This window comes from Lepisosteus oculatus, chromosome 3, assembly GCF_040954835.1.
Source record: "Lepisosteus oculatus isolate fLepOcu1 chromosome 3, fLepOcu1.hap2, whole genome shotgun sequence".
NCBI lineage: Eukaryota > Metazoa > Chordata > Actinopteri > Semionotiformes > Lepisosteidae > Lepisosteus > Lepisosteus oculatus.
In genome coordinates this window covers 15,181,697-15,206,769 of record NC_090698.1, presented here as the reverse complement: position 1 = coordinate 15,206,769, position 25,073 = coordinate 15,181,697, and the positions used below count along the sequence as shown (strand labels likewise).

At 42.8% G+C, this 25,073-nt stretch overlaps 1 protein-coding gene across 3 annotated transcripts in view; it reads right to left on the bottom strand.

Moving 5' to 3' along the window:
• The window catches only part of myo5b (myosin VB), a 115,931-nt gene that overhangs the window by 22,310 nt on the left and 68,548 nt on the right, over positions 1 to 25,073 (bottom strand). For all 3 annotated transcript variants that reach the window (XM_069186910.1, XM_069186909.1, XM_069186911.1), the window contains 19 exons: positions 24,954 to 25,063; positions 22,211 to 22,476; positions 21,635 to 21,716; positions 18,620 to 18,760; positions 18,292 to 18,414; positions 15,963 to 16,046; positions 14,828 to 14,974; positions 13,851 to 13,948; positions 13,123 to 13,209; positions 11,159 to 11,270; positions 9,065 to 9,276; positions 8,797 to 8,953; positions 8,090 to 8,329; positions 7,443 to 7,679; positions 6,234 to 6,327; positions 4,009 to 4,154; positions 3,265 to 3,384; positions 2,382 to 2,516; positions 108 to 179 (listed from right to left, as the gene is read on the bottom strand). In XM_069186910.1, the coding sequence (XP_069043011.1) occupies positions 108 to 179; positions 2,382 to 2,516; positions 3,265 to 3,384; positions 4,009 to 4,154; positions 6,234 to 6,327; positions 7,443 to 7,679; positions 8,090 to 8,329; positions 8,797 to 8,953; positions 9,065 to 9,276; positions 11,159 to 11,270; positions 13,123 to 13,209; positions 13,851 to 13,948; positions 14,828 to 14,974; positions 15,963 to 16,046; positions 18,292 to 18,414; positions 18,620 to 18,760; positions 21,635 to 21,716; positions 22,211 to 22,476; positions 24,954 to 25,063 (2,663 nt within the window). The remainder of the gene's footprint in view (positions 1 to 107; positions 180 to 2,381; positions 2,517 to 3,264; positions 3,385 to 4,008; positions 4,155 to 6,233; positions 6,328 to 7,442; positions 7,680 to 8,089; positions 8,330 to 8,796; positions 8,954 to 9,064; positions 9,277 to 11,158; positions 11,271 to 13,122; positions 13,210 to 13,850; positions 13,949 to 14,827; positions 14,975 to 15,962; positions 16,047 to 18,291; positions 18,415 to 18,619; positions 18,761 to 21,634; positions 21,717 to 22,210; positions 22,477 to 24,953; positions 25,064 to 25,073) is intronic.

Below are 25,073 nucleotides of genomic sequence, written 5' to 3'. Positions count from 1 at the left end.
TAAAACAGGCACATTTATATAAAAAACTGAAAAGCAGAAGAGACATTGATACAGCTAGCGGCCTCTTGGACACAAGCAGCAGGAGGGGCAGAGATAGCGATCTGTACCTTGAGACTGTTGTACGCTGAGTCGGCGTTGCGGTCCTCATCTTGATCCGCTGTGCTCTTGTGCTCGTTCCCCTGAAAGGCAACACAGCAAGGAGTCTGGGAGTCTGCTGGGACAGACATTTGCTGATCGATATGCAGTGGTTCAATGTGGACGGACAATTTGAAAACTGTGCCATGTTCACATTTCTTGACTCTTTTTTTTACCAGATTATCATACAGTTTCGCCATCGTGAGTGTTCCTCTTTGCTGTTATTGATATATTAGCATGATCTTGCCCAGTGTCAGGGAGATCTTTAATTAAATAATTTACCGGACAGGAAAGGTCTTGTTGACAGGTCTTTTGTAAATTTATAAAAAAGGAGAAAACCAAAAACAGTAGCACCCTAGTCTAGACTAGAAGAAGGAGCAGCCTTTGTTCATGTGTAAGATCACAAAATACCAGAAAAGGAGAGAAGAAAGAAAATTTGTCACCCCATCAGATTTATTTTTTCAGGGTAAAGGTGGAAGGGTCAGGAAAACCTTATTTATGGCCAATGGCTTTAGTTAGGAGTGTAACTGTCTTATTCATAGCAAGACAACTAAATTACACATTATCTTTTCTACAGTTTTAAAATCTAATAGTTTATCATTATATTAACAAACCCCTGTTAGTAACACGAAGTGCTAAATGTATCCAAATGAACCACAAAAATGCAAGACATTAGGAGCTAAGGTGTACTGAAAGATAGAAGGCCACATTAGTTTCTTGACATTACTCTGTGATAACTTGTAATACTTTGTGATAATGTTGATAGAAAATACACAATTTACTGTATATCAATGTTCCAACTCCAGCAGCTTTTTAAAAACTGCGGACCTTTTATAATGTTCTACTGTACCTTACCACAGTATTTCTGTAATGGAGTTTCAATACAGAGAAGAAGAAGAGCATGCTCTAGAATCTCAACCACTCCATCTTTTACACACAGCCTCCACCACTCCTGCCTCATTAAATAAAAATGTCTCTCTTCAGAAAATCTCAAGGCTTTCTCAGAAACAGAGGAGAGATTTCTCATTGCTGTCTAAATATATAGAAACTAAGGAAAGACCAACATTAAAGTTTTTAAGAACCACTAAGTACCTACATTTTGCTGAATTATGCAGGGAGATGAACATGAATTTTTCACACAGTTTTTCTCCACATTTGGAAGGTTTGGTATAGTGCACCAACACAGTTTCTATTTCTGTCAATCCTGATTTTGAACAGTTTGGTTGTGTAAGACATCAAGGACTTGGTGCTTAATCGCTTTGCCTAATGAAAAGATTACTTCCACAAGGCTTTGACAGCCCTTGATCCGAGATTATCACTCCCACGGGGAAACTTCTTAAAATGGTCATAGGTTTGGTTTGGTTAAGTATGCTTATGAATTCTCTTACCATGGCTAACAGGTTGACTGGCAAGGTGAGAGCAACAAGCAAAGAGCTCTTTGTTTTTTTATTTTAATTAATACTTAGGGCCTTGAAGAACTTGCAAGAATGAAAACAAACAGCAGTCACTGAATCCAAAACTGCAGGCAGAACTTCACTTTTTTATTATTACTAATTTATTTGTCCCACGTTATTATTTAAAACTTGCACCCTTTTAAACCGTTGGGCAACTTCTTGAAGCAATGCAGACAAAGTACCTGGTTCAGGGGTACAACAGTAGTGACTCCCCTGGGATTTGAATCAACAAACTTCCAGTTAGGAGTCCAGAACCTTCACTACCACTCCACACACCTTTCCATATTGGCTTGGCATCCGTTATTTAAAAGATTGTTTTCTCCTGTGACTGCATGTGTGCACAAGCAGGGGTGTGTGAGAATTTAGAAGGCACTGAACAGCCTGCACTTCAATCCACAACCTTACATTGCTGACTTGAGCTACTCCAATTGCACCAGCTCACAGGATTATTAAGCAATTAGAGTTTCAGTTACTGGCAAAAAATGGGAAAATATCTCCTCATAATGAGAGCAAATTATGTCTGTTCCGCGATAGAAGAAAACATTTAAATTGCAATGTTAAGCGTGATGCGTAGCTGGCTGCCTAATTATTCGTTCAGACAGAAAATGACTACACAAAGATTGGAAATGAAGTGCAGGGTCCTTTTAATTCACCCATAAAAATCTGCAGAGCCCTAATCGTAAGAGACAGAAGAAAACCCAAACTAAATCATAACAAGTGGTGGAAAACGAGCCCTGGCAGCCAAGCGTATAAACGGAAACCACAGGAGACAGAGGGCGGGGAGAGAGAGACCTTGCGCTTGACGAGCTCCTCCATCTTCTCCATGTCAGCCTGGAGCCGGCGTCTCTCCTGCTCCAGCTCCCTCACGCGTTTCTGCAGCTTCATGAAGAGACTCATGTCCATGGCCGCCTTCTCCAGGCCCATGTCCTGCCGCCGGGGAACAGCACACAGGAAGGAAAGACACCGTCAGGGACAAGAGACCCACCTGCAGGTCAGGAATCTGCCACAAGCAGCACCCGAACAAAGCCAGCTCCCGTGAGCAATGACCGCTGCCTTCTTATGGCAAGAAGCCTCTTTAAAAGCATATTTACTGTCATGTGTGAAGTAATGTGGATTAAAAAAAATGAGTTTTCAATCGAAAAACTTACTCCAATGTGCGTCAAGCGCTTACCACCTTGCAAAGTTCATGCTTCATTTTGTAAAGCAGAAAACATTGTTATTCACAGATCAGGAACTCCTGTACCTTTGCGCCAGGAAGTGATATATTAATATAACATTGCAGACATTCTGTCAGTGCAATCTTGCTTCAGGGAAAAAAAAGAGCTCTGATAACAGTGACCCTGAACAAGAAAATCCAGATGGTAAATTCACAAAAAATTCAAAGCATTACTGTAGATTTAACAATGAAATTATTTAGGCGGAAGTTGAGGAGAGTTTATTGATGACTTAGGTAGAAGGCAGCCACTGTGGTTTTTACAGGTTTTCAGCAAAGTGATGGCGTGGAATTACAAGCTCTCTGTAAGGCCTTGACTACTGTCTCAACCCTTACGAACCTTTGTTAAAAACTCCATTTTGGAGTGCTTTTAAAAACAGTAAAAATGTAAACATCTTTAATAATTATAATTGATTTTCCACTAATCACTCGGACCCAGGCTCAGAAGGGCCGCTGCCTTACCTCCACCTGCTGGATGGCGTCGTCTGTGTCGCCCACCTCGGAGGTGGAGATGGAGGGGTAGTTGGAGTCTGACTCCAGACTGCTCTGATTGGACGGGTTCCTCCTGTGTCCGGGATGGAACTACGGACAAGGACAAGAAACGAAAGGTGTAAAAAGGGAAAGAATAAACACCCGATTCACGTAAAGCACCTCCAGGAAGCTAAAGCATTGTTTTCTTCCTAGCGTTTCGCATTCCTTTGCGGTCTTCCTGGCTTCTATTGTAATCCACATGCCTGGCAGGTCACAATTCAGAAAGTGAGTCAAAGCTCTTTGACTAGAGTGGCCAGCTCAGGTTCTGCCAGTAATTCAACTATTGAAAGAAGTCTGGCCCACAAATACATGCAGCAAGCAACAGACACTCACAATGCCAATGAAATGGTTTGAGTGACTTGAGAGGAATTGTCTTTTGAAAAAAGAAACACCACTTCTCTACAGAGAATTCACTCTTAACGGGATAAGATTTAAGATGATATGTACAAGATGATACATACCGACCCTATCTGTGGTAGAAAAGAGAAGACAACAGCTGGAGTCATACTTAAGAGATGGCTTCCCTATCATTCTCATGCAGGGTGAGGAATGAACCATATTCCTGCCCTGAATATTTTCTTCAGTAGGATACAAGCAACAGAAGAAGTCGAAAAACAACGTTGTCTTGTTTTTGAGATGTTTAGATAGACAGTGGGGATTCGAGCGAACTCCTACCTTGGCCAGAGAGACCTCGTCCTGCAAGTTCTCGTATCTCTGCTCCAGCCGGGAGTACTCCTTCACCAGGTTCTGGTAGCGCCGGCGCTCCTCCTCCAGCTCGGACTGCAGGTGGGTCTCCTTCTGAGAGACGCTGGTGACCTGGTCTGAGAGGAGAGCGACACGGGTTGACACTCAGACCGACCCTCCACACGCACGCGTCCCCTATTCCTTACGGCAGTGTGTCTCTCCATCACTCCACACTGGCAAATTATAAGTGTCAAAAAAGGATTCAAGGAAACTTTCTTTCCATCAGACCCAAGCAAGATTTATGATATACCCATGTCACGAGCATCAGCAATGTACTCTGAGCCTTCACTAGTATTTTCTACTATTACAACACATCGGACTGTGATTCATACAGCTCAAGGTAAGCTGGACAGGAACAGCCGGAATGATTTGTTGTAGTACTGCAGCTGATTAATCACGTTTACCAATCAGATTCAATTCAGTTGTCAGGTGTTCCTTGTCATTAACATCATTTGTTCCTCTCTAACAACTGACAAAGCTAAAAGGCTACTACATAGTACAGATCTATAAGAGTTAACAGTTATCTGACAAAAAAATGGCTTAACCTTTAGTAGAAGATTACCATGGATTTGCTGTCTTTCTGTATCAAAGACATGAAAAACATTCAGTATAAAGAGCAGAACAATTAAAAAAGTTTGAGATTTTTGCACCACAGTGTTTATTCACACATTTATATGTGATCACGCATCTACGTACACCAACTAAGGGTTTCCCCAAACAAACCAGTGGTACTTTTCTGAGTCATTTTCAAGGAGTGGTTGTGCCACAATGAGAATGATATACAGTGCAAGACCAAGCTCTTAAGAGTGTCTGAGTATACTCTGTTTCATGCCTGGTGTCAAGCTGCACATACTGTACAACTGGAGTCAAATGAAGAAAGCTCACATGGCAAGACTCGATTCATATGCATTTTTTACTATTTAACACCCATCTGCTATCTGGAATCCTGTGTCAAAACATGCTGCAGCTGTGGAACACGCACACATGGCAAGTGTTGATTCATAAAAGAATGAAGGAATGCTCTAATGTTGAGCAATTTCCCCCCTTTAATTAAAAATAAACTCTGTCAGGATTGTCTCAAAACAGCGCTCATACAGTAAACCTGAGACATGGCTTCAAAATTAACTACAGCATGAAAAATCTGAAGAGCCCTCCCCTATGACAAACCTAGATTTTTATTAAAGAACATTAAAAAAACACAGGTCCCAAAGTGAAATCAATGCATTCATAACAGCTCTGCCTTCTCAATTACTTTCAGTCAGATTTTCCTGCCCAAGCAGCCCAGACAGATGTGATACTGGCAGGTATCCAGGTTCTTTTGAGCTGATAAGTAGGACTTTTATCTTCTCTCCAAACTGCACGCTGAGCATTACGTTTAGCATCATTGTTATTGAAGTAGGCTGCATTTTCACTCCTCTGCACATTCTCATCAGTCAGGGAGAAAGTGCTGAGCTTCAGACAGCTCGTGCTGCAGCATCATGCTTTCAGCAATGTCTACATCAGTATCTGTTCATGCGACCCCACCCTCCCCAGTTAGTTGATGCTTGATGCTTGATGCTTGATGCTGCACTTTAAACCTGCTGGAAATGAGCTCTTTTGGGCAAATTTTCAGAGATGGCAATGGGTTGTGGAAATGATGTAAATCTTCATATTTAATCTATTAACAAGCATAAGAGAATTTTCTGAAATGAGAAGGTACTTTCTGACATTACTGAAACAAATCTGATGTCTTAAAGGTAGGAATAACATCCTTCTCTAAATATGTTCTCCTTTTTGTTAATTTCAGAGCTCTAGAATTATAATTCCTAAACAGAAAACTTTAAAAGGCACTGAGTTAGGGGCACTGAAGAGACCACCTGCTTCACACTGTCAAGAGCCCTGGTTGTACAGTTCCCAAAGCCTCATATTTCTTCAAAGGTCAACTGCAACCCAATACCCTTTCAGTCTGATCCAAGCAGACCTCACAGAAAGGCGTTCATTGTGAAAAGGAAGAAATGTTCTTTAAAAGGGCAGAACCTTCACATTGATACTCAAGAGAATATCTCCTGAGAAATGAAGTCATGGAATCCGAACTATAGGCTGCTTCTCAAGAAAACGAAGGAGTGGCTAGAACATTATGGTAAAAGCCCTGATGGATCCAATCCAACGTCTCTCACCTGCATTGTTCTTGGACTGGCGCAGAATCTTCTGGTTCATCTCTTCCTTCTCCTCCTTCAGCAGGGTATTCTCCTTCTCCAGATCCTCCACTCTCTGCGCAAGAGGAAACACTGTTCACTCACTGTTCTCCTCTCCCACTCACCATCTTTCTGCCTAATACTGTCAGCAGTGTTCTTGCTCAAAAGGCTTTTAGAAACAACTGAGATTCCTACAGTATGTACAAATACAGTAGGAACTGAAGCATTAACAAGTCTGTAGAATAATAGTGCTGTAGGGCTGGAATTTGTGATGGTTATGGTGTGTTTTTTTATTTGTTTTAAAGAGTGGAATTCTTAGATCTTGTGCTAGTTACAGGTGGAGTGAGAGACAGAGAGTGAAAGGAAATCCATACTATAAACACCCTATTTGTTTTTTTTTTGTTTTGTATTAACTGAGCTTTTCCAGATTGAGAATAAATTAAACTTTATAATGAAACCCAACATTATATGGTGGTAAGAGTTGGATTAAACCCCATCCTTCTTAAAAACATCAATGTTTCTATCTTTAGTAACTGAACTGAAAGAAAACACACCCAACAAACATCACACAGCCCAGTTCTACGTTAGTTGTATTTTCGCCTGTATCTAAGCCCTTTAAATGCCGGTTTGTTTAAAGGGTTAGATTCTGTCCTCTGCAGTACAGGTCTTACAACAGTTTGTACCCGGTGAGATAAACAAATCTTTGTGGGTCAAACACATTGAGAATAAGTGACCAGATGAGCAAAAAAGGTTTTTCAAAGGGAGGACATTTAGAAATATTGGTGTGTCGGTGGCAGAGGGATAGTGCCTGTAGATAGTCTCTGTATGCCTGAGTCTGTTTTATATATACTGTAGCACATAAACATAAATAGGTTTGGTAAGCATTAACATTATTGCTCAAGGCAGATTACACCTTGAATAGAAAATAATTCATAGGTGGCCAAATGTTTCTGGAAGAAGCAATGTTATACTCATCCTTGTGGCATTAGGTCCTTCTTAATAAACAAAAAGGTTCTGCCCAGTTATTATTCTGAAGAATTTAAATGATGAGAGAGAAAATCTGGCACTTTTAATGAACTGAACGCCTCCCTCCCTCACAAGACATCGTGTTTCCGAGTCTCCTCGCAAAACCAGGATTGCCGGTTGTGAGGGGTTGTGCAGCTCTAAGCGCAGAGACCATGGGGGTCTCACCTGCAGGAGGCTGGCCTTCTCCGTGGAGTGCTCCTCCTCCAGCTGTGTGTGCTGGGCTTGGGCTCTCTCCAGCTCCGCTCGCAGCCTCTCCACCTCCTCTTGCAGGGAGCTGAGCTGGTTGCTGTCTCCCTGCCGGCTGCGGAAGAGCTCCAGCTCCTTCTGCAGCTTCCCCACCTCTGTGGCAAAGGTGGAGTTGGCTGCCGCCAGCTGTTCGGTCTGGGCCTTGTGTTCCTTGCTCTATGGTAGGAAAAGAAATTGAGGGAGGTCTGGCTCCTTAAAACTAGATAAAGTGTTTCACTTCGTATCAGAAGAAATGTGATGCACATAAAACAACGAAAACAGTTAACTTGATGATCTTTTCCAGGTATTAATAATTTCTTACACCAGTGCACCCACCACTGTGATCTAACAGCTTTATATTAACTATGTTTAAGGAATAAACTACTGTATTTCTTTGAGCAATAAACATTTTTGAGTGTCTGGAATTCCAGGTACGGTTAAGGTATTCAGGACATTGGAGGTCATTCCTCAAGGTGAGAGATGCTGGGGTGATGAGTGTGGCCCGACCGTTTCCCCTGTTCTCCGTGCACCATGAGCTTTGGGTTGATTCCAGCCACTCTGCCTCGGGCCCCGAGCTCTGGCATTACCTGCTCGTCCATTTTGCGCTGCAGCTGCACGATCTTGTTCTCCATGCCGATGTTGAGCTTTTTGAGGTGCTCCGCTGAGCGCGCCTCGATCTTGAGCTGCTTCAGCTGCCTCTTGGCCTGCAGGCGCCTGTACGCGCACTGGATGGTGATGGCAGCATTCCGGGCGCGCTGAAACTTCTTCCTCTCCAGCCAGCCTCTTACAGTCTTCTGAATGATCACCGCCTTGTGGTGCAGCAGGAACTGAGGAGGGGGAGATGGTTAGGGGTTACAAAACAACAACAACACGGCACTAGGAGCTAAGCATGTCCCCACATTCAACAAAAATGATACTGAGCGTCCAGGGAGGCTTTGTCTGTTGAAGTATTTAGTCATTTCCTCTACCTCCTATCCCTCTACACCAAATGCAACCTCTATCATTAGCTTGCAGTTACTTTTTGAACAATTATACCGCCTTATCTTATGAAAACATGCAGTTCGGTCAAAGTGAGGACAAATGCAACAAAGGGAGCAACAGCATCAAAGGGAGAAGAGATGCACAGTCTGTCATTGTTCCTCATGACGGCACATCAAAAGATGACCATGTGAAATACATCCACTGGACAGGTGCCGCCATGCTGTGGGGCGATCAGAAAAGACAGACACCTCGGGGAGTGCTCGGTAATTGCTCAGAACACAGCTGTGGCTGGGAAGCACGCGAGATGCAGTACCTCCTGATAAATCCGTCTGGTGAACATGCCTCTCGCGAAGGCCTGAATGGTTATGACGGCCTGCCGCACTCCGAGGTAGGCCCGCCGGTCGCGCACCATCCTGCGCTGCTTCTGGAACACCAGGGTGGCCCGCGTCCTTCTCAGCTGCTCCGCCAGCCTGCGAGAGAAACGAGGGGAAAGAACAGACATGACACCAGAACCGGGACGAGGATGAGGGCTGAGCGCAGGCAGCCAGCAGGTCCGGAACGCATCTTTCGGCGGCACTGACCTGCGGGCCAGGTAACCTCGGCCATATCTCTGCAGGGTGATGGCGGACTTCCGGATCTTTCTGTACTTGACCCTCTGCAGCCAGCCGCGCACCGTCTTCTGGATCTTGATGCAGGCCGAGCGGAACTTGTCCGCCCGCAGCTTCTCCAGGTAGGCCACCTGGCCAGCTCGGAAGAAGATCTTGGTTTTGCCAAATTGGAATTTGTCGGGGTCCTGCCAAGAGTGAAACAGTCACAAGTGGATTAGCCAAAAAAACCTCAGTAATTCAGAAAGGTCACAACCATGAGCATAAATATACAGCCAAATAGGAGCTAAAGGATGTACATAAGTAAAGATTTTCTGGTCAAATCCCTCACAACAAAGTATTACTAGCTGTTGTCATTAATTTTGAACTGCTGTCCTCATATGCACAGTGATTAAGATCCTATTAAAAAAAAAAGTTAATAAATAATTGTTTTTTTTGCAAGCACGAGACCTGTAGGACACAGCCAAGCTCTTTCAAGGACAGCAAATTCCAAACTGAGGAAAGCTCTGGTGGTGCTGGAGCAGAGAGGGAGGTATAAAGCAAAGAAAAATAACTAGATGAGAAGTAAAACATTTTAAAATGTTTAGTTAATAATAAACAACAGGACAGTAAAAAAGATTTGCCTGGATGTGAATCTTCGTTGAAATGTATTAAAACAAGCTGCTTTAAGGGAGGCGAGGGAGGATACAGCTACAGCACTGCCCTATGCTAGGGAAAGGTTATTTTATTTCACATGCTACACAAAAGTGAGATAGTCACCACTCAAAATGTCTGTGGACATAAAGCATCACCAGAGTTTGTTTTAAAATGGACCAATTTAGCTGATGTACACAAGGAGACAGCAAGGCAGGCCAACCAACATGAAGCAACAGACCCTTGAGAGGCATGTTACAAGGAAAAAACATCATCCCGTACCACTCCGAAACCAGGGTTAAGTAGGATCATGAAACATTTTCAGGGTACATGAAAAAGAAATTAAACATGATTCCTTGTATCTCACATTAGCTGGGGCAAGGTTCTCATCTCAATCGTGCCTCTTTTTTTGATCCCATTTAGAAACACCCAGACAAGCCTCTTAGCTGGCACAACAGCAGAACATATTGCCAAACAGAGAGGGATCACACAACTGGCTCTTTGCTCCTGTCGTGTGGGGAGAGGCAGAGGCAGTGACAAGGATGTGACTCGTACAAGAACTGAAGATGTAAAAAGGTTCACAAGCAAAAACTGGTTACAGTACAGCATGTGATGGAATGGAAAAATGAACAAGTTATATGAAATTGATATTATACAAATTGATACTGTATATCAGGGGTCTGCCAAAGGAAACAGTCCTGTACTCTTGTCTGGGTTTGGAGGTAGAAAACCAATGATCCTGGATCTTGATGACATTTTCTCAGTTGACACCATGAGACCTTCAGCCCATTAACACAGCCAGGTCACTGAGGGCTATGGTGAGTCGGGAGAGTGTCCAGACACAGTTACACAGTAAGTTGTGTTGTTACTTGTGGTGGAAGTGAAACTGGAATTGTGGAAAACAGGAAACTCATACGAAAAAGTACAGTATATACATTCTTATAAAGGAGAGCTAAAGCTGAAGCATGTTCACTTTTTAAATCTTTTAAAGAGCGGTGGAGATGATGACACTCAGACAAGATAAACCTAAGGATAGTAATTAACAGTATGGCATGTGGGAGAGGTTGTTACATCAGTTGGTTCAGGAGTTTAAAGGGGTTTAAGAAATTGTAAATTTTACCAGACTAGTCTATTAGTGGAGGGTGGCTGTGCATTAACACGCCAGGAACTGCCAGTAGGTAAACTCTAATAAGCCGAACAGTTGGCTAACTCTATACAAGTTGTACCCATTGTTCAAAGACCTTGTCGATTCACATTATTGCTGAAGGTCAGCTGGAGAAAATCAGTAACCCGACTTCCTTCTTGAGCTATAACAAAAACCCAGAACTGCAGTGCAATCGCAAAAGCCAAATTTCCAGACATAAATCAATAGCTCTAGATCACAGAACAATATCTGCCAATGAGCTACAGCAGAGGTGACAGGAAAATAACTCTTGCCTTAATCAGGGTCTCCAGCAGGTTCCTGCAAACAGCTTTTTTGTCTGAATTTGTAGCGTCCTTCTTCTTCATCAGCACCCGGTACCTGTTGAAGAAGTCTGGGTAGGTCCACCTGAAAGCAGAGGACACACACCCAGGGGGTCAGGGCTGCTCCTAGCGAAGGTCTCATTAGTGGAGGGGTACTGACCTCCTAAGAGCACCACAGCTGAGGCCGCGATACGTCACTCCGTTACTGGTCAACGTCACAACCAATATTACAGTTTCTCCCATCAAAAACTAACTTGTTATTTAGTGCAAAATAAAGATTTGTATTTTTCTCAATCCTGAACACTTAAAGTGAAAACTTAAAAAAAAAATCTCTGAATCAAATTTGGTGTACAGAAGGCATTAACAATTACTTTGTACTTCTCGCAGTGTTTTAAACAGGAATCCCAACGAGTCCTCTCAGATATGGTTCTTCGTAACGTGCATTTTATTAGAGTGAAGCGGACCTTGGTGTTCGAGGTATTTCAATGTCACAGTATTTTCAGCATTTCCAGTTTGTGTTACCACTACCAGCTGGAGGAGCCTCAAATACCAGCACCTTATTCACTGCTTCATTAGAAACTCAGACTCAGCTTAGGTTTTCTTCAACAGTCCTCACCATGTTACAATCTACACTGCATGTAAAATATAACAGTTCTGCAGCTAAAGAGTATTTGGGACACAAATGAACCTGAGCAATGCAAAGAGCTGTAAAACAAACACATTAAGTACAGTACACTAAATATTAAGTATATTGCTTGCAGCAAACAGAAAAAAATACAATCAGGGGGACTGCAAGTATAATGTTAAATCACAGCTCCTGTGACATCTGCACTGATCATAACAGAGCATTCCTAAGACAAATGCCCCACAATGATTGATGCGGCTCCTCATGCAGGCTGTATTTAGGTCTGTATTCTGAATGAAGATATACAATTATTAGTTCCCTTTGGCTGCTCAAACTGCAGCCCTGAATGAGTGTTTCATTGAAAGGCACACACAATACCAGGATGTTCTGCAGAGTAGCTAGAAGATGCAAGCTTTCATCTTCTGTAAGCCTAGGAGGAGGATCTCTGTTCCATTTTGGAATGTAGGTCATGCAAAAAAAATACTGTATACAATGAAAGTTTGTTTTTGTATTACAGAACATTCTCCACTTCTTTTGTCATGGTGAGATTGGGTTTCTATGGCTGTCCCAGTCAAGAATCATCAGCAGCACAGCTCTGTATGTGCCCTGGGGGACTGTTTCAAGTAACATCAAATTCAGTTTTTGTCCAACTTGCTATTAAAAAATGCCAACGAATAGTCCTTTGCATCCCCTCAAAAGTAATTCTGAAGGATGTTTAAGTACTTTATTGATTGCGTCCCTTCACATTTGGACAGGTTACAGGAGTTTTCAACAGTTCAACTGAAAAACTTTTTGTCTTGCTGTTCTAGAAACTTACTTCCTTTTTGTTAATTTGCTCACATCAACAACCTGTGTCCTTCAGCACAGTTGCTAATATATGTGCAGTTGTCCTTATGATGAAGTACCACAGCATAATTTATGCCTAATATTTGTCATATGGAAATAGACAACCTCCTAATTATTTCTCTTCAGCTTCCATGCAGGCTTGAGATGCATGTATTGTTGGCAATTCTGGAATATCTGTGATCTGAGGTCCTTTTGGAAAATAAAAAATTCTGTGTCATCTGTGGATACAGAAAATATGTATCTCACCAAGGTACTCTACTGTAGTCTACAGTACAATGACTGATTGCACTGACATGCAATTCTGCAATAAATGCAAAGATGGACTGAGAGTAAGGCACAAAAGCACTGCCTTGACTGCTGGAATCTCTCAGGAACTCCCGGAGTGGACTTGTCTTCTACTGCCTGTCTTCCTTGAGGCACGTACAGATATGTTGCCAGAAGAGTGTGTTGCTCTACTGCGACTCACCTGGATGGATACCCAGCGGCGCTGATCCGAATGGTCTCCAGAACCCCACAGGCCCGCAGCTGCTGCACTGCTCTGCTGGAGTCAAACCTGGAAAAGAAAACACAAACAACTGTCAACATTAATGTCTTTGCCTTCTCTTGGGTCAGGCAAGCTTCAGTCCGAGGTCTGATTTAAGGACAGGCCCGTATTCCGTTTGCTGATGATTGGGTTTTCAGAAAGCAGACCCACAGGAAGAGATTCAGCTTTGTGTCTGTGCACTTTCTTAATAATGTCTCTTAGTCTTGTTTATGTGTGGTATATGAAGAAAGTACACCAGAGTGAAGTTCTATTACATGAATGTATGTAGTGATTCCGATTCTAAATATTGGACATAGAAATGGATGCCCAAAACTCAGTTTTTAACTGTAATATAACCCATTTACTTAGCTGATGAGTGCAACCTTCTTGTCAGAGGTGAAGGACGCGAACCAGATATTGGAAACACCACTACAGAATACATACACCATTGCATATTATTTCCAAAGCCATAAAATGTCTGGAAAGAAAGTTCTATTTTTACACTTGGGACTAAGCGACCTTGGTACGATGATTAAGGTCCACACTACTAATTCTAGAAGGCCCCTGACTGGGCAGAACCTCATCTTACATAGCACATTGGAGTGAAAAACTGGGTGGAAGTGTGTTTTCTACCACATCACAGCTCAAAGCCTGATACCCTGAGTACTCACGAGAAGGCCTTCTTCTCGTCGTTGGGCTTGATGCAGCGCACATAGTGAGGGGTGGTGGCGTTGAGCGTCTCCATGAGCAGGTGAAGTGAGTTGCGGAACTGGACAGGGAACAAGACAGGGAGGAGGAAGGTGAAAACCTGAAACCGAGAGAAGGTGCCCTGCCCGTCCCCCAGGGAACCTGGCAGTTTGTGCTTCTAGAACAAAGCAAGAAAGAAATTCCAAAATATGCACCAGAAACACTTCCCTTCTGGGCCAATGTGTTACAATGTGACCAGCATGAATTAATTACTCATTTTTCTTTCCTTTCTCCTGTGCATCTTTTTTTTTATAAGGTCATAGGTACTGTACATGACTTCTATATGACGGAAACTGTCAAAGAAAGGATCAAGACAGGAATCTGCAGAAAAGTAATCATACACTCATACAGACTAAGGGCAGAATAAACCATACAACAAGTGTCTGAATGTTTATTTGTCATATTGAAACAGCAGGTTTACTGCGTAGCAACTACAGGTTAACTGCAGGTTACTACACTACACTACAATTATATACAGTCCAATATCTACCTCCTCTGAGTGTCTGGATTGTCAGCACACGGGACTTCACTCAAAGAAGGTTTGACAAAAGTCTTTGACATAGATTGATGTTTAATATCTCACTTTATTCAATACTATATCAACCTGGTGCTCCAGAGTCATGTTATTGTCCATAGGACTTGCCTCTTCAACTTCAAAGAACAGTCGTTTCTAAAAACAGTGTGCCAGAAAAATTTTCCTCTAGGGAGAGAAACACTGTGAAAGGTGAACATCCACCATTTCAGGGGATAAGAGACTTTTTTAGCCAGATGTGCCTACTTTATGGTGCATATTGCAAAATAACCCATTACCACATAAAAAGTTATACCCACAACTCTCTGCAGCTAGCCTCCTGCCTACCTCTGACACGGTTGGCTAGGCAACTGTGCGAGAGAGGCTCACCTGGTGCCCCACGGTTTTCCTGTGCTCGCGGTTGGGGGCTTTGAGGGCCGGCTTGGCAGCCCTCACGTTGATCTTGGATCCCTTGCTGGAAGGGGTGGGCACAGGAGTGTCTTTTCCATCTTGGAAGAGGTCAGCCACCAGCTGGAACTGAGAGCAAAGCAACTGATAAACGACAAACTTGTCTGGATTTCGGAGAGATTTACCAGCACTAACAACCAGCATTTTTGGAAAGTGCTGGACATCACAGTAAAGGACTTTGAGATGTTGAACTCAAATTCAAAAGATGTGCAGGACATGTGACAAGTAAGAGCTGCTTCTTACAGGGAAGGTAACATATAGTATTTAGAGGAAGGGACATATATTATTGCACATTTCTTTAATACTGGGATGTGCTTTTTAATATCAGGTATGCATGTGCAAATAAAATTCCATATTGAAAAAGGGCCTAGAAGCAGGCAGACCCAACAGGCCAGTGCTTCAGTCAGGGAGGATGAATGAGTGAGCTTTCACATGCCCCTATCACCAAGGAATGTAAGCGGAGCTGCATGTGCTTGCGAAGAGCAAGGCCAAGCATAAACAACAATGAAAAAGATCAGTTAGTGATTATATAAAACAAGAGAATGGGACTGATAACAGAGCCAGCACTCCAATGTAATCTGAACTGACAGATGGGATTCTCAGCCACTGTGCAGAAGCTGTGATGTTTGCAGAACAACACCATAACTGCTGTGATAAAAGCAGCCCACTGGTAAGAATACTGTCCCCCATCAAGACATTCTTCCACCTCACAATAACCAAGGCTGGGTTAAGACAGAAGCAGTCAGAGGCTGGCCAGAGAAAATGTAAGAAGATTCAATCTCCGCCAGGGTCTCCAGGGATCTGAAGTGTCACAGTGTCATGGCCAGGGGCTGTTGGAATAAGCTGGACTGCAGCAGGACACTGTGTCTTTGTCCGTAGCTTGTAGGGGTGTGAGCTTACAGTGTTGCCATTGTCTCACTGGATGCCAGCCCTGTCCTGGGGACTGAAGGGCTCAGAGGGCTCGACTACAGATTACACTTCAGACGGAGGTGTGTGATTGAACTATGGCCATGCGGATGGGTCTTTTTTGCATCGGCTCAAGAGTTCCAAGGCCTACCTTGCTGGCCTTGAGGATGTTGATTTGCTCTTCATACACAGTGTCCCGGTTCTTCTCCAGGAATCCGTCACACTGGTACTCCACCTGTGCAACAAGAAAATGACATGTACCAGCCTGTCACTTGCTGCACAGCCCTCGTCATGACCAGATAACAAGGCCTGCCCTCTCATAATCAACCTTTCCTTGTTATTGTTTGGCAGTGATGACTGGAGATCGATCCAGGTCAATGCTTAAATGCTGTGCTAGACCCTGATATGATTTTAGGAGACAAGCTGAAGAAGTTTCATTTACTCCAAGTCATAGTTAAGCAGCAATGAAAGGGGCAAATGGACTGAATTATTTAAAAAATGCCTACTGTTTTGAATTAGTGTGCATTCAGTTAAACTGCAGAACATTAAAATGTATACAGGCTCAAATAATGAGATAGGCAGATACAATCTTGCTGGGGTAGAAAGGCTTTTTCCAGCTTTGCCTCAATTTACCTTTTAATAATAAGACATCCAGTTCTAATTAAGATGAGGGGACTGCTGTCAACAGGATGGATATGTTCTCCAGATTTGTGCACACTAGGTCCTACAGAGCCCAAAAATGTACAGCACAATGGTGAGCCCTGCCCTGGACTGGAATCAGACTCCAGACTCCAGTGTGTCTTTGGTATAGAAACTAGAATTCAACTAGTGTGCTGCTCTCTGCAAAGCATGATCATTAACACAACACCAGCGCTTGCCTCTCCTCTCCTCCTTTTATTTCACTCACGTCCATTTCTTTGCTTTGCATTTCTTGTCAAGCCAGCATTGACATTTCATTATGAGAGAAGAATCAAAATACCTCAAGCGCAAATTGTCTGACTACAGACCAGCACAGCACGTTGGGCATTCATTACCTGAAAGGTTACAAGAAAGTAGGAAACACAAGCACTGTTAGGGCAAGCCTTTCCAGTGTCATGCTGCCTGCCAGTTGAACCAACTCCAGAAGCTAACTGCTAATGTCAGGTCCCTGGAGTGGCAAAGACCATGAGTCCTCTTCCTCTCCCAGTCTGTGGAGATGACACACTGTTTCCTGATTCTCAAGAAATGCTGGTGCGGACTAGAGTTATAACAAGCCAGACAATCAATGCAGTGGAATGAGTCCCGTGAGACAACAGCGTAGTAAAAAAAGGGTTTTCTGTTTAAACTCGCTCTGGCTTCGCTTTTCTTTATCTGTCAACAGCTGTCACAGAGGCCAGACCGGCTTGCAGACAGGAGCATCTGGCGTAACTGTGCCGTCTCAGATACAAGCTCCTGGCCGGAGAACACAGCAACACATTAAGGCACAGAAATCCTGGAGGAGCTGTGCAGTAGTACAGTATATTGAAATGTAAGAACTGTACAATCACGTCGCACCACTATGCACCCCACACATAGTTTTACAGGACACATGGAAAATGACTATTCTGCAGTTTTCTGTTATTATATTTTCAAACATGTGCACTATTTACACACTTGTTACAGTGTATTCCTATGATGAAGACATGCTTATGACTGGCAACATGGGAAATGGAAAACAGATAATGAGCCCAGCCCGACACTGGAGAGCCCAATCTGATGCTGGAGAGCACAGCCTGATGCTGGCTGGTGGGTGGGTGTACCAAAACTCTCAGTGTGGCACACCACGGGATGACAGTTGGCACAGACAATGCACCTGTCTGGCACTTTGATGATGAAGAAGGGGACAGTGAGTTTCCAAGACACCCAGGAGCCAGCTTCTGCCTTACACTTTATTAGAGCAATGAATCACATTTATATGATGCCAGTCAGTGTTGATTTATTGGTTAGACTGCACTGCAGTTTGGTGCACTCTTATTGCCAAAACACAAACACTTCTTTCGCATCAAAACAGTTAAAATGCTCCTCTTTGCAAATGTTCACTGTGGTACATCATGACAAAATCAGTATAGGCATGAACAGCAAAATCATAGTAAAACAAGGTAAAAAAAGTTAAACCTATCAAACCGTGTTGTGGGGAAATAAGATATCAACATCATAAAACAACCCTAGGACAGCTCTAAAATGTACCACGCAAATTTATCATGGCAGAATTTCACAGAGGAACACACCCTGTTCATTCCGTTTTCCCAAAGTCAACGTTTTAATTTCCCAAAAAATGGAAATGGGTTGAGTTCAATTTACACAGACTTAAAAATGCTCCAAATGATATGTCTGATCAGAAACAATGATTTGACATCACAACACAAGAACAGAAGAGCTGCAGGTGAAAACAGGAGACCACCGCAGTGCTCTTTCTGGGCTTATCAGTAGCCCTCATGAGGGTACCTGTGGATTGCACTCACCTTGTCTGCAAAGTGCACTATGATGAAGGAGGTGTTGGACATCCTTGGCTTCTGAAAGTGCTGACAGTTGGAATGCCTATCATACAGCTTCTGCGCCCAGTTCTGGTCTGTCCCCTTGGGCACCTGGCATAACACACACACACAAACAGCTTTTCAGTAAAGGGCTTGGCTCAGACAATCTGGGTTCTCACACAGGGGACTCTTTTGTTTGTTTTTTTTGCCATTCTTCCAGGCTCATCCCTGATTTCCTACTCTCTGGGTCAACTGCCTGCAGCACAGTACCTAATGCCTTTGCTGTACACTTCTCTTCTCTATGGGCAGGGTGTACCTTGCACTCCTCGTCCAGCAGATCCAGGATGCCCAGCTTGGCCTCAATAAGGTCGATGCAAGGTTGGTTGTCATAGAAGTCGATCAGGGTCCAGGGGATCTGCTCCTTCATGTACTCCTCCTGCTCCAGTTTGAAGACATGCTGCAACACAACAGGCCAGGGCAATGGCCCAACAATCAGAGCTGGTGGGCTGTGGATCGCAGAGCCCAGAGGTTAACACGAAACCTGACAAGGTATGGGTCAGAAAATAAGTATGACAGTAGTGCTGGGGAATTAAATGTAGTAAATTGTAGTAAATGTCTGTGGGTGGATAAGTTGGACAAACAAAAGCACTTTGAAAGATGCCATTTTTTATGCATTTTTAAGGGATAATAGCCTCTCACTATTTAAATACCAGTTAATGGAAGGAGTTACAACTTCATTAAAATAGGAGCTGAAAACTATTGGATAAGGCAAAGAAAAAATTTGAAGCATGACTCAATGCAGCACACGATGCAGCTTGGTTTTTAGCTTAGCTTTAATTCTCTTAATTTTCGTTTAATTAGTGCAGGTTGACTCAGGGGAGAAGCATGAGACCTGCTCATGGGGGTCAGAGAGCAACACTCAGAAGGTTTGTACTCACAGGTCACCCTTGATGCCTCTCCCAGCATCCTCTTTTCAAAAGGTAAACAAAAAAAGAATTTGCTGAACTTATTCTGGAAAGATCAGCTTTGAAAAGGAGTGGCCCAGCCTCTAACTTGTCCATTTAGATATCTCATGCCCTTTGCCACAGAAGAAATGGTTGAGCAGCTATAGTTTATGCCACAGCATGGCTCTCAGTTTAGAGTGCTGAAGCAAATTTCCCCTATGACTCAGATACTTAAGTGAAAAAAAAAAAACAGGTCATGTGACCCAAAGAAGCCTGTCTATGATAAACTCAATAGGGGAATAGTGAATGGTACCCAATACAGTTCATAAATCATAAATGGGTAGCCGATACAGTTCAAACAGAATTAAACAGTAACACATTAGAACTGACAACCTCTGGTTCCCACTGGTTTGACAGAGGAGAAATTCAAGACATCGGCTAAGCCCACGTCATCGTGCTTCTTTCAGCAATGTCCTGCTCTGATGGAATTCAGCTATTTGAGCATTATATTTCCAGCGTCTCCTCTAGCCCAGCTCATTTAAGACAGAGTTCGGCACAGGCTTTATTCCAGAAACTCACATACTGTACTATTTTTGTAACCTTTCGGACTCACGACCCGTCTTTCTTAGATGGATTTCTGTTATTTTGTATGTATACTTGCATTGAACTCTGCTCTGCTGTGGCAGGACGATTACAGTACACGCAAGAAGCTTATTCTCCTGGTAGCCACTCTGAAACCCATGCCTTGAAATACAGTATTTCTGTCACATTTCAAAATGCCACTGTGTGCTTTTCTGGTTGTAAACTCAGATTGGCAGTAAATGTTTCATGAAAGCTGTGCTTTATGATTAATAATAATAATATAATAATAATAAACTTTATTTTATATAGCGCCTTTAAAGGTGGCTTCTCAAAGCGCTTTACAGGATGACAATAACAATAAATAAGAAGACTACAACAATAAATAAGAAAATTTCACAAGACAGGACACAATTATAATTACAACAATACAACAATAACAATAGAGGAGACCGTGGAAGATGGTATTAAGAAGAGCAGAGGGGTGAAGAATGGAACCAGTTAAGTAAAGGCTTTTCTGAAAAGGAGGGTTTTGAGTCTGGATTTGAAGGAGTTTAGAGAAGGTGACTCTCTAATATCCTTGGGCAAGGAGTTCCAGAGCTTGGGGGCATAGCAGGAGAAGGCCCTGTCGCCCATACAATGTAGACGGGCTTGGGGGACAGTAAGGAGGGCAGAATTTGAAGAGCGGAGGTTGCGATGTGGGGAGTAGGGCGATAAAAGTTCAGACAGGTATTGAGGTGCCAAGCCATGTAAAGCCTTGTAGGTGAGCATGAGGATTTTAAAGTCTACGCGGAATTTGACCGGAAGCCAGTGCAAGGACTCCAGGATAGGAGTAATGTGAACACTTGCACTAGATCTGGTCAGGATTCTGGCTGCTGAATTTTGGACATACTGCAGCTTGTTCAGAGTAGATTTAGATACCCCAGGGAGCAGAGCATTGCAGTAGTCAATTCGAGAGAATACAAATATGTTGATCAGCTTTTCAGCCACAGTTAATGATAGCATAGGGCGTAGTCTTGCGATATTTCTAAGGTGAAAAAAAGATGTTTTGACAGTATGCTGTACATGTGGGTCGAATGTTAAGCCAGAATCGAATATAACCCCAAGGTTTTTCAATTTTGATTGGAGCTCAAGTACAGAGCCATCTACAGACAGGGTTACAGGACTGGCTTTACGAAGTTGATGGGGGGTACCAATAAGCATGACTTCAGTCTTGTCACAGTTAAGATGAAGGAAGTTTTGAGTCATCCAAATTTTTATGTCAGAGATGCAATTAGATAGAATAGAGACAGCCACATCAGTGTCGGGTTTGGTATGGATGTATATTTGAGTATCGTCAGCGTAAAAATGAAAGCTGAGGCCATGTGATCTTAAAAGCTGACCAAGTGGGAACATGTAAATGCTGAAGAGCAAGGGGCCCAGTATTGAGCCCTGAGGGACACCAGACTTGACAAGACCAATTTCAGACCTGTACCCATTGAGAGAGACAAAGTGACAGCGATCGGTGAGGTAAGACTTAAACCATTTGATTGATTGCCGAGACAGATTTGACAAAGGTCTAGTACTGTAAGTACACTATGAGCAACTGCTCCTTAATAAAACATCTTTACTTTCACTTCTAGCCTAATAAATGCTAGCTATATTGATAAATTACTTGGATTAGAATATAGACATCTAAATGTTTATCCAGTCCCTTTAGATAAACAACGCTCTATTAAATCACTACAGATACATGTCCATTCAGTGAAAGAAGATGGTAAAAATGGGATATTGTAATCTTTGCACAGGACAATTCCTCTCATACTCACTGAGTTGAACTGCTGCTGCAGCTTCTCGTTGGCGTAGTTGATACAGAACTGTTCGAAACTGTTGACCTCAAACGTCTCGAACCTGCAGAAGGCAAGCACTGTTGAGGACGAGGATTCACTTACAGGTACATACAAAGTCACCTGCCATACCTCTGTGCTTTTGCATTGTGGGAAAAAAACGTTATCTGAACCTTATTCCTATGGGAACGGTTAAATCTGCCTAAATATTAGTACAATAAAGTGTTTTTAAACTTTCCATATAAAATTAATACTTAAAGACACATTCATGTCTGTTATTAGTTTTTATTTGGTGCCAAATGTCAAGGCACTCTTATAATAAATCTAATATAATATTTTCATGTATGTGTCATAAGGCCAGAAATGATTATAAATATAATAATGATAAAACCTGTATTGTATGGACCACCCAGACATCGCTATCTTTAATGCTATTTACTCCTCACACAAAAAATACTTGTAATATTTAACTATGAAATAAAAACACAATATCTTTTGCAAGTATACTTATATTGTGTATGGTGACTCAGGAAATCATTTAAGCTGTCGAGCTCTTACCCGTAAATGTCCAGCACGCCGATGAAGGAGTGCTGCTTGGTGCTGGTGTACAGTGCCTTGTTGATGTGCTCCACGATCCAGTTGAAGAGCTCGGCGTAGATGTGCTTGGCGAGCGCGTTGCGAGCGTTGAGGGCATGCTGCCTGGACATGGGCTTGACGTAGGTCTCCGCCGTGGTCACCAGCTTGCGGTGGCACAGCCAGTGCTCCATCTGGTCGTGCTCCACGCCCAGCAGGTCGCAGTAGTGGTTCAGGTGCTCGTCGCCTTTCTGCGCGGAGAGGAAAGCCGGTCACCCCCGCGAAGGGCACGGCACGAACGTGCACGGCCCCCTCAGGTCCCCCGCGCGCGTGCAGCGGCTAACCCATCTTTCCCGCGCCATCGTGCTTTTTCAGCGGCGCGAGACGAAGACGCGGTTTCTCGCTGGTCAGAAAAGACGGGGCTTTGTTTTACTGCTACCCCACTTCCCAGGAAAAGGAAAAAATCAATCCCTTCCCACCTCCACAAACCAACTGCGGACAAAAGAAAAAAAAACACTTCCACAAACAAATTATTAAAATTACTAGACCAATTCATCTAGTTGTTTCTAGCTGTCAAGGAAGAAATAGGCTTCAAGATAAGATTATTAAAAAGAGCAGCCTACTGTATCTTCATTTATGTTTTCAATTATTCTGAAAAGATGTTACTAGTTTACTGAAGCGTAATTTTGACTCATTGGTCTTTTTCCTGAGGCTGAGACTGAATTCCCATCATCACCACCAGCAGTCCTCCCATCCCTCACAGTCTCCTGTCCTGAAAGACTGTATTTCATTTCACCAGATCAATGACAAATTATACTGATTATTGCATCTGTCCATTGGAGAGGGTGGCTCTTTCACATGAGCAGGATTCAGGGACATTTAAACAGTTCCAATATAATGACACCCGGTCTGCTTGTCTGGGAATCTTACACAATTCTGTAATTTGCAGTTTTTTAAAAAGGAAATTACAAAAAAAAAACTTCTGAGAAAAAACAGCTGTTTAAAACTATCGCATTTCCTTCGAAACGCTTTGTGGCATTTTTAAGAATTGCAATTAATTTCTTTTGAAGCGATAAGGCTGAGACACAGGTATAAAATGAGACCTGCTGCACATCTAAACGTTTATGACTAAAGGCTAAGAATCACGATCATTTTCACATTTTCACATGTGGCCACAGCTTGATGGTCTCAGCCTGCAAAAAATTAGACCAGAGCTAATTCACTTACACAGAGCACTGACACTTTCTCCACAGTACCTCCTTGGATGCCAGATACTATTACTACTAATTTATTTACTTTCATTTCTCCAAAGTGACGTACAGTACCCATTTAAGCAGCTGGGTATTTTACTGGAGCAATTCATGTGAAGCACCATCCTGAAGGGGCCAAAGCAGTGTCTCAAGTGGGATTTGAACCCACAGCCTTCCAGTTACAAATTCAGAACACTGAACACTGCGCCACACTAACGTGTGCACTGCTGCAGAATATGATTCTACTCTATTTTCTGTCTTCCATCCGCATCCTTTTCAGTAGAACTGTAAGCACCTTACTAAAAAAAAACACTTGTAAATGGAAGAGGTCAAGGCTCTCGACAGCAGAAGACTAAGGATACTTTACCAGCTTGTACTCAGGCAGCTGAACCTGAATTGCTTAAATCAAAATCTGGCTCCAGGACAGCATGGTAAAAATGAACTTAAAATAAGACTAAAGTATGAGAGCAGGAACTTTGGCCAATCTGTTTTGTTTGAGTGCCAGCAGCTTTTTGAACATAAGATTTCAGAGTTTCCCATTTCCACTTTAAAACAGCACTTTTCCTGTATAATCATTGCTACTTTATGAGCCTGAAGTAGCCTGATCTTATCTTATTTTGAATTCTTGAATAAGTCCCCTTGTGATCCCCTTTCAAAACACATGGGGAACAACAAATGAGGTACGTGTACTGTATTTTGCTCTTTAATTTACTCAAAAGGAACTTATTACTTATAATTAAAAGGTTAATATGTTATTATTAGGAAGATCTGTGTACTAGGAGATGCACAGATCTTTTATTGAACAGAAAAGACACAGCAATATTTCTGATGCTGATTAATATTTGCCATCAAGACACCTGCAGTCTACAGGGCTGACTGACAATGCTCTCTCATCTGAAAGTCTCGGGACAGTGGTGGGAGTGGTCATCGCTACAAACAATATAAGCTGTACATCAGGTGTGCTTGGCACACGCAGGATCCAGTTGAGGTCCCTTTCAGCTCAAAGCCCTTGGACAAGCATGTGCCTGTTCACTGGTCTCTGAGCCCTAAGTGTCACGCTTCATCTTATTTCACCCTACAGATTTTTAATGGAGCTCCAGTCTGATGAGCACAGAATCTACAGCAGAACTGTCACATTGTCATGTTGCAAGAAAGCCACTGTGCATGTACACTGCCCTGCTGGAATGCGATCACTGCAGGATCAGCGGTGATCATTGCAGGACTAGGTCACTATCGTGGTCAGAACTACATGATTCATTAATCAAAATGACACCATACCCGTTTTTTAAATATCCTCAACATCCATACTCTTTATTTATAACACTAATCCACTTTATAAGTACAGTATGTTTGGTTTTAAGGTGACCACACAACCTTTTATCCTGGATGCAAAACTGAAAAAGCTTTGCTTCAAAAACGAAACAATGATTTGGCATGAAATATGGTTATGCTGTTGCAGAGTGGCTCCAGACACTCACAGGGATGTAGCAGGAGTCACCGTCGCGCTCTGACCGGATGTCCACGTTGCCCAGGTGGAGGATGGAGGCAATAATCTTAAAGAGGTTCATCTGGTGACTCTCCTTCACACCTGCAAAGGT